The sequence below is a fragment of the Montipora foliosa genome, chromosome 11 (genome assembly GCF_036669935.1).
Source record: "Montipora foliosa isolate CH-2021 chromosome 11, ASM3666993v2, whole genome shotgun sequence".
In the NCBI taxonomy this organism is placed as follows: Eukaryota; Metazoa; Cnidaria; class Anthozoa; order Scleractinia; family Acroporidae; genus Montipora; species Montipora foliosa.
The window spans coordinates 38,128,517-38,138,516 of record NC_090879.1 but is presented as its reverse complement, the minus strand read 5'-3'; the positions used below and the strand labels follow the sequence as shown (position 1 = coordinate 38,138,516).

At 37.7% G+C, this 10,000-nt stretch overlaps 1 protein-coding gene across 2 annotated transcripts in view; it reads left to right on the top strand.

The window, feature by feature from the left end:
- Positions 1 to 10,000, top strand: part of LOC137977859 (smoothelin-like) — a 33,077-nt gene that overhangs the window by 5,598 nt on the left and 17,479 nt on the right. For both annotated transcript variants that reach the window (XM_068825206.1, XM_068825205.1), the window contains exons 2-4: positions 3,906 to 4,490; positions 6,897 to 6,975; positions 7,572 to 8,832. In XM_068825206.1, coding sequence (XP_068681307.1) covers positions 3,906 to 4,490; positions 6,897 to 6,975; positions 7,572 to 8,832 — 1,925 coding nt within the window. The remainder of the gene's footprint in view (positions 1 to 3,905; positions 4,491 to 6,896; positions 6,976 to 7,571; positions 8,833 to 10,000) is intronic.

Genomic DNA, 10,000 nt, shown 5'->3' with positions numbered 1-10,000 from the left:
TTAAAGGAGAGAAAACTTGCTTGCGAGCACAGTGATTGATTCCCGAAAAACCATTCAAGCACAAAACACAAGGATTGCTGTTGAAACTATTAAAAAGAAATCTTTTATGAACCAATTCTGTCCTTCCGAATTTCCTTTTTATCCAATTTAAGATATTATTTTCCCACATTCCGCTGCTTTTGTGCTTCATGCGTAGAGAATGGTAATTTCACATTGAAATTTCAATCACAAATAGCTCAATTTATAATCAAAGGAACAACCTTTCCACGGACCTCCAAATGAGCAGTTTAGTTTTATTTACGGTTTATTTTTTAATTTACTTTTATTATTCCGCGTTTCCATAGTCCAGTGCATTTGTGAGTTGCGAAGATACATGTGTGGCAATGGTTCTGTGAAAATTGGCCTCATGGCCGTGAAAAAATTTGCCTTTGTGAGAAAAATACGGAAAACCATAAACTCCAGCTTATTTGCGCCGCCGTTGCGAGGATGGATATGAGAATATGGAAATATTTACTAATAACATGAGTGCATTAATTAGCGACGCTTGATTGATCTTCACCAAAACCAAATAAAATAAAGTGAACCTATGATCTTGGCAGTTATGAACGCAATTTTTGCAATTGCGGAAAGAAAATTGCAAAAATTGCGTTCATAACTGCGAAGGTCATAGCTTCACTTGATATACAATTATTATTATTATTATTATTATTATTATTTATTTTTTTTTTTGTTCGTAAAATGAGTGCAATGAATGTCCAATAGTGGACTATAGTTCATGTAGCCTTTAAAAAACGATGTTGACTTATCCTTAAGAAAATGCAAACTGAAATCTACATCTTAAATTAACTTCATTCCAGAAGTGATTTCCAAGATTTTTTACAAAACTCTTAATTTTACTTGGAAAGTGTACGTAATAGATTTTGAATACAGAAAAAGCATTTACAACTTTAAAATACATAAACAATGACTGCAGTTCAGATACTAGTGTGTATGCCTTAAATTTTGTTTACTCAGTACTGTAATTGGTTTCCAGCTTACAGGTGTACCGTAGCACTTTTTCCATTGACAACTGTAATTCTCAGCCCCTGTCCACACTAATGTGTGTTTTTGACAACCTCTGTTTCCAAAAACCTCTGTTTATGTAACCGTCCACACTGAAATGATCGAAAACGGCGGCCCACAAAAACGTAGGTTTTTGAAAACAAAGGTCTATTGTTGTAGTGTGGACGGCAAGAATGGAGATTTTCGAATAGGCGTGACGTTATAATCTCATGCATACTTCACAGTTTCCAGCATGCCAAGACGTCAACAAAGCCTGGTCTTTAGATCTCTGTTTTCAGTCTACAGTGAACGGCAGAATATGATTTGAAAACGCTACTGTAGACGCAGATCTTTTTATCCATTTTCATGGAACCGAAGGTTTTTGAAAACAGGGGTTTCCAAAAATGCATTAGTGTGGACGGCCCTCAAGAAATAATGTGAAATTGTTGTTCATGAAGAATCATGTTCATAAAATTTGTAAAAAATGTACCACTGTCACAAATTATATAAATTTGTAAACAAGCAAGTATAAAGCTTAATAGGCATTCTGCAAGGCTCTATACGGTGCCCTCTGCTTTTCCTTGTTTATATAGATGACATTCCTCAATGTATTAAAGGGGTGGCGAATGGATCTTCAAAAACTCTGGGTCTCGCAAAATTTTAGTGGAATTTCACTGGTCTCGCAGTCTCGTTTTTTGAGCGGTTATGTGCGTCTCACAGTCTCGTTTTTTATATGAAGGTGTCAAACACTTTGAAGTCTCGGTCTCGCAATCTAAAAAGTCAAAATGTCTCGGGCTCGCAAAGAAAAACGCTGGTCTCACCGTCTCGCAGTCTCGCATTTACCATTCGCCACCCCTTATTAAACATGATTCTAAAGTTGCCATATTTGCAGATGATTCTAAGCTGTTTAAGATAATCGAAAAGCCATCAGAAAAATTTTCACTTCAACAAGACCTAACACAGCTCTCAGTCTGGAGTGATGCCTGGGAAATGTATCTCAGCATACCCAAATGCAAGGCCCTGAATATCTCTAGGAAGAAAATTCCCACAAAGAGAGCATACCACCTTAATGGGTCACCACTGACAACAGTTAGCGAAATTAAAGATTTGGAAATAACCGTCACCAATACTCTCCTATGGTCTCAACATATAAAGCTGATCTCTTCCAAAGCAAATAGAATGCTTGGCCTTATTCGTAGGGTCTGTAGAGATATACAGCTGTAAACTATCCTGACACGAAGAAACTCTTTTACTGCTCAATTATTCGACCACAAGTAGAGTACACTTGTGAACGATGGTCACCTTACACATCAACGGACACATCAACAGACAAACTATTGCTAGTACACATTCAGTGCAGGGCTACAAAGTTTATCTTGAATTATCCAAGGGATATCTCCTACAGGGATCGGCTGTTTAAACTTCCTCTACTACCATTAGAATGTTGAAGGGTAATGTACATGTAAGACTCAGTACTTATCTATAATGCTAGAGCAGGCCATATTGATCTGGGTCACCAAGACTTTTACAGTTTGACAGAAAATGCGTAATTCGAGTGAGTTAAATTACCAAATACCACACGCAAAACAAAATTACTTAAAATTTTTTTTTATTATACATGTAGGTCTATCGATTTTTGGAACAAACTACCAAGGGATATTAAAAGCATAGACTCATTTTATACTTTTAGTTTTTTATGATGATAAAACCCTTTCTTAAATTCTTCCAAGTCGTGAGGGTTTAAGTTAATGAAGCTATTCTAAATTAACTCAAGTGGTTGTAAATAACATTATATGATAATTATTACTATTTTATTACTACCTCTACAATTATAATTGTAAGTATTTTTTTTTTGTTAATATTTATTGGGGTTGAATATCAATTGGGAATCGTCCTGTTTTCTTCTCCAGTTGCTGATGTTATCTTTTTTAGTTTTTTATTGGCTGTTTTTATACTAGAGATGCATAATCCGTCCAGACGAATTATGCGTCTCTTGTGTTATCTGTCTAGTGTAAAGACGGGACAAACTATATGAGACGCATAATTCTTCTAGGACGAACATGGGAAAACATATTTTCTACGTTAAATTAGTGTAGTGTAAAGATGGGCACAAGACGCATTATGCGTCGGGACGAAGTATCTACTTCAGTGTGTCTTCAAAGACGCACTTAGAGGAGCAAGGATGGCACAATTGGCTTGTGTGCGGCCTTGGTGTATGAGGTCCTGAGTTCGATACCAGGATGTCGCATCCTTGTTTCAACTTCTTTTCTTTCTTGTAGCTAAATAGCTTTAAATATCGGTCAAATGGAGCACTGATGGAGAGGGGGGAGTAAAATGAGCGCACTGTTGACCTCAGGTTTGTCAGTTGAATTACTGTTACGAGTTATCGATGTTAAATATCGTTACTTTACTTTACTTTACTTTGATAGTTCCTCCAGATACATAATGCGTCTTGTGCACGTTTTTTATACTAGACAAACTTAACAGACGCAGAAGAAATGTTTGCCCAAGTTCATCCCAGACGAATTATGCGTCTCTAGTATAAAAACGGCCATTTTTATATTATACATGCAACAAAAAAAAAAAAAAAGTTAATAAAGCCCAAAGCGCCAGAAATTTTTGGCGACTAAAATACCTGAGCTGGCGACCAAATCTGAAAACTTATGGGTTACCCGGCCCCCAGGTTTTTTCAAAGTCAAGCAGTGTGCCAAACTAAGCGTCAAACAAACTTGAGATCCTGCGGATTCTTCTCCTTCCATGTGACTGAAAATCTTGCCATCCTCATGTCGGCTGACTCATTGACAATTTTGATTATTTTGCTGAAGACAATAATTACGGTACATTAACTGAATTTTTTTTTGTAGTTGGAGGACACAACTGACTTTGAAGAAAGGCGTGCCATCAGACAGCAGTTGCGAGAATTAAGAAAGAAAAAACTTGATGCATTAGAATCAAGTCCATCAATGAATGAGCGGCCAAGGAGAAGAGAAAGAATAAGGAAAGAAGAGAAAACCACTGTGATAACAGAGACCAACACCACCGATAATTCCTCACTGCCATCAACTCGAGCAAAAATGGAGGTAAATTCTTCTTGTACTGTAACCACTAATGGATCTGCTGAAAATGGACATGTGGAAAATGGAATACAAGATGGTGAAAACGTTTTTGCTGAAGCTGATACTTTTGTAAAGGAACAACCAGTCAAACATGAAAATGAAACTGAAGTTGATGTCAATATAAAGAGAGATACAAATCCACAGGAGAATGAACCCGAGCAATTAGTTGTCTCCGTACCACAGGAACAGCCCTCAGAAAGTGAGGCTGTGGATAAATCATCTGAAATGGTCAACAGTGAGGAGAAGGATCCTGCAAAGGATCAGACAGATGAAGTTGATCTATCACCGGAAGTGGTTGAGAAGATTGAAGATATTGATATGCTGGAAAAGCTAGTAAGTCTTTTAATTCCTCCATTTTATTTCATGGACCATCATTGGCCATTTTTACACATTAGAGACATAATTTATTTGTCTGGGACAAACTTAGGCAAACATTTTTCTGTGTCTTTTGTATTTGTCTAGTATAAAGACAGGCACAGTAAAGTGAAGTAAAGTCTCTGCTTGCAAACCAGAAGGCCCATCTGGCCGGCACTTATCTCCGGTTTCATTAGCATGAAGCGACTAGGAGTATTTCTACTCCCCCCTGGATGGGATGCTAGTCCATCACAGGGTTACCCCCAGCATTTCCCATCTATACACCTGGATGGGGAGAGGCACAGTGAGAGTAAAGTGTCTTGCCCAAGGCACAAGACACATAATATGTCCTGTGGGCGTCTTTATACTAGACGAATTTAACAGACACAGAACAAATGTTTGCCCAAGTTCATCCCAGATGGGTTAGGCATGTTACTGTATGTAGTTTGTCCCGTCTTTACACTAGACCAATGACAGGAGTGATGCATAATTTGTCAGGATGGATTATTTCTCCAGTATTGTAGTCAATCATACTCAACTAAGTTTTGAAAAATGTGGAAAAAATTTGGTTTGAGTGTCAAGATTGAAAGATCAGTAGCACAATAGACACGTACAATTGTGTAACATATATCAAAAATGCAAAATTTCTACAAATTTCTCCAAAGTCATGATAACACTTTAATTTGCACAGTAAAACACACTAAGAGCCGAAATAATTATGTTTTGCTTGGTTTTAGCTTTGTAGACAACATTTTAAGTTATACCCATGATGCTTTGCGGCCTCTTAATTTTGTAAAATATCTAGTAATCTGTTCAAATTCATATTAACACTTCGTAATTATCACAGCAAAATCGCCATTAATAGGAAACAATCATATAATCCAAAGTTTTTTGCCAAGTCAGCAATCTTAGTTTTTACCCATAATACATTGCGCATCCTAAAACTAGTACATTTTACACACTTTAGGGTAACATATCAGCTTTTTTCTGTTTTTTTCGTAGTGGGCTTTGTTGATAGCCTTTTTTTTTCCTTTTGTTCTTTTCTCCATCTTCTCATTGATTCTGCTTTATTCTCATGCTCCATTGTGTCCATTGAAAACCATCCATCTGGCGTAACGAACGTGACCCAACCCGAAGGGACATTTGCATTTAAAACACGTGCTTTTCTTGAGGTTTTCACGGCTATTTTTGGAGTTGTTACGTAACAAACAGCTTCTGGAACCTTCTTGGGAGGTTACCAAGGGCACATGTTGATGTTTCATGGAAGGAATTGCCCGAAATCATGGCGAAATGGTCATGTTGTTTCGCTGTCTTTCTCGCGAGAAAATCCTACATGTAATAGGAGACTCATGGAGAAGCGTTTCACAAGGCTTAAGATTTAGAAAAACTCTTCTTGCGAGCTACCTACTTTATATTTTAACGTGGAAATGCTCATGAACGTTCGTTTTGAGATGAGATTCAAATGTGGCGGCAATCCGAAGGTTTTAGATCCATTGCCGGCATTTGGGAAGAGTTTGACTTTCGTTGATGCTTTTAATGGCATATCAAACCATGGAGCGTTTCACAAGGCTTCAGATTCAGACTTTTTCTTATTGCGTTGGAGCGAATGGTCCTAGATTGTTCATATTTTCAGGAAAGAGTCCCCAGAAAGTGAGAACGCCGTCTGCGGTGGTATTTTTATTTTTCACCTCGTTTTTGTAACTTGTCTGGCAACCTTAATTTTAACTGCAGAAGTTCAGAGCAGTATCGTGACGCCCTAACTACGAGGTACTTTTTTGGAATTTTAACCATACAGATTCTAGTTTTAGAAAAGTTGAGTTATTAGGTTGAAAGGATGTTTGGTCCTTGTAATTTTAAGATTTTTCCAAACGATAATGGGCGTTTTGGTCTAGATATATTTTTTATCGAACAACATTTCATCTGGGTAAATGTTACGCGTGACGGCCATATTTTTAATCAATTTTGTCAAACAAAAATTTCGCCAAAAATAAGAGTGCAGTGAATATTCACGAAACTTTGCATATTTATTGACAAACATGTTACCCTTATTTGTGTGAAATCTTACAAATGTACGGCTTATAATAAAGAAGATATTTGGGAAGGAGTTTGTGTCACTCTGATTGTACACATGTAATGTGCTACTGATCAAAGTGTATCTATTGCAAGGCTTTAATTGGTCAAAGTAAAGTGTCGTGCATAAATCATAGTGTTGCAGTTATCCTACTGCCAACTGACTCTCACAAAAACAGGACTTAGACACAGGTTTTAGTCTGATAACAGTTGTAAATGTTCACAGGAGCCAGTTCAAGTCTTTACAAATGCGTGTGTCATTGATTATGCCATGTTTGCCTTTGTAACTTTGTTATCATTGTTTGAATTACCAAGCTTAAAGAAGTTCCCCTCAATGAATATGCTTTGCGGAAAGCAATACGGCTGCAAATAAGGCAATTAAGGGTCAAGAAAGGTGAGTGACCATATGCATATTGATTGACTTGCAGTATTAAAATTAATATGTAGCATCTTTTTTGAGTCCCAGAGGAACAAAACATTCAAGCCTTCATGCATGGACTGATTGTTAAAAATGATTTATTTACACTGAGTATAGACCATGTTTGAACTGGCTTGCTGGGAAATGGGGTTTGAATGCAAAATATTATAAGAAAATTATCAGTCAAGCATGTTTAAGTTCTCAAGGTCACTTTATTTTTATGTCAAGAACTTCCCAAAACATACATATGTATGTGCATTTTGGGTTGGTGAAAGAAGGCAATATTCTAGTCACTGAATGAAACAATTATCCTGGGGCCATTCGCGGTTTCTGTACTGAGAAAATAAACAAAAGTTTAGTGAAAGGAAGGTGAAATATTAGGAATTTCGGATCACCGGTACCTGAGGTCTCTAACTACTTTATTCTGTTTAATAACTGTGTGAACTGCAGCAACGCAAAAACGTCCAAAAGGAACCTCAACACTCAAGTCTTCGGCTTTGGCAACTCATGGAAATAGGTTAGTGTGTAATGAAATCAGCACAGTTTGCATCTACTGATGTTTTTATTTACAGAAGCAAGCACAGAAAATGAAAATTTGTTGGTTTTGGAGAAAGGTACAAAAGCCAAAGACAATATTGATTTACCAGGGAATGACTTCAGTGAATACAGCACACAGTCAAGAAATCATCTTAATGACAATGCGGAGGTTGACTTGGATTTATTGGAATCAACAAATGTGAATTCTGAAACAACAGTGTCTGGATCTGAAGAACTTGAAGCAGTTGGTGAGATCAAGACTGAAGACATGCAATGGGGATCCGAAAAAAGTGAAAGTGATTGTGATGGGGATAATGCTTTATCTGTAGGGTCAAGGTCAGTGTTATCAGAGGACACCTCTGAGAATGACAAACCCAAAAAACCACCCCAAGTACCACCAAGACCTTCAAAGACTTCAAGCACCAGCTCGGAGGCTGAGCTGACTGGGGATTTTAAAAGCAGAATCCTTGGGAATCCTGCTGGTCCTCCCTTGAGGGACCTGTCTAGAAAGGTAAAATCGCAGCCTGAGCAAGTGGACTTTAGAGGACAATTAAAAAGGACTGGTTTAAGAGCAGATAAAGACTTGACAGCTCAGGGGAAAAAGAGGCAGCAGCTCAATGAGGGTGACTTTCGTGGACAGCTCAAGGCAACTGGTGTTGACACTTCCAAAAATCCATCAGGATTCAGATTTGCAGGTTCAAAAAAGGGGAGCCCTGCACAAGTTGACTTCAGAGGACAGTTGAAAAGGACACCTGATGAATGCCAAACATCGAAGGTGACCCCACCCCGCCCACCTCCAACATATTTAAAGAAAAAAAGTGAAAGTGACGCTTCATTGTTGTCATCCATGGCGAAAAGTGAGACAGCAAAACCTCCTTCAAAAGGGGATGTCAAGACATCGGAAAGTTCTGCCAAAGAAGTTCGGAAAATTTCTAGTGCTGACTTGTTTAATATGCTGCACAAACCAGCCGAGAACTCAAAAGAAGACTATCTTGTTCAAAGGGGCCTTAAAACAGCAGAAGCATCAAAATCCACCCAAAAGTTCAACAGTGTGTCTCTTGACACCTCAGTGGAGGATGAAAAATTCAAAGCTCGAATGGCTTGGAGGAAGCAAAGATCTGACAAACAGTTTTTACCGGGAAAAGGTTCCAAGGATGATAGAAAAATGTCCGCTGGTGTAGAGACTAAGGACTTTCAGGCTATTCTGAAAAAAGCTGGTGTACAACAGTCAAGAATGGTAGAAAAAATTTCGGGAGAAGATACCAAGGGGCAGATGTCTACTGATGCTGGAAAATGGTAGGTTCATATTGTCAGGAATTTTTTGAGTCTAATAATTTAATTTGTGTGATATGTTGTTTAATACTGTTTTTGCTGTCTATTGTAACCCATACTGACCAAGTGTTTAAAGTAAAAAATAATATAAAATACTCTGCTATTGACTTTCAATTTTCTCTCTTTTACTCAATCTCTAGAGAACCTGACTTCAAGTGTCTCTGGTGTGGAGAATGTGTTGATTATTTTATTGCTCTGTAAATTAAAATTTAAGAGGTAATTACAGAAAGTGTAAGGGCTGTTAAAAACAAATGTCACAAGGAAAAATGGGCTCTTGGTGTTTCTGTTGTTGTTCTTTAAGACTGGCTTTTCCTAACCAACGACATGCTGTGGACTTCAAATTAATGGCAATCAAATGGTGTTAATGTTAGTTCTAAAAAGTTGTCAGGACCACATTGGCTTAAATTTCACTTGCAGTGCTACAGTACAATGTGGAATGTCGATACGTTTATGTAATAGGACTACATGCTGTCCTATTTGGAAATAATTGAATGAGAAAAATTCTGAGGACAGCCAAAATTGGATGAGGCCGTAGGTAGAGTCCAATTTGGCAGTCCGAGGAATTTTTTGAATACAATTATTTCCAAATTGGACAAGCATGTAGTCCTGTTACCTATTAATTATATAGCATATCCAAAGAACGTCGTCAAGCTCGTATTCGGGAATCTCCTCAAGCTTTCTCACTTTGCTTCGCTCAGCACGCCACAGATCAAACACTTTAACCCAATTTTTGTGCTTCTTTGAGTATTCTTGTTCTGATTATTCTCCCTCATCTCGAGTAAATCAGTAGCATCTATCTCTGGAAACCTAGCTGAAGACTCCATTTGAAACTCTGAGTCGTCAATAAGGTGGAGAGAAAAGTCGGGAAATTCGGCCATTATCAACACAAAACAAAACCGTGTGAGCGATGATCGCTCGCTGACGTTTAAAAGCAGTGAAAATAGCTGCAACCTGATTGGTCAATATTCGGTTCATTTATTTATCTTGACATTTGATTGGTTGATGGAAAGCATCCAGATTTTCCTCAAATTGGATGGTTTGTTCAAAGCTGAAGGAGACGTTCCAGCAAAAACTATCCAATTTATTTCAAATTTGGACAGTTAGCAACAATTAATAAAAAATTGATCTGTTG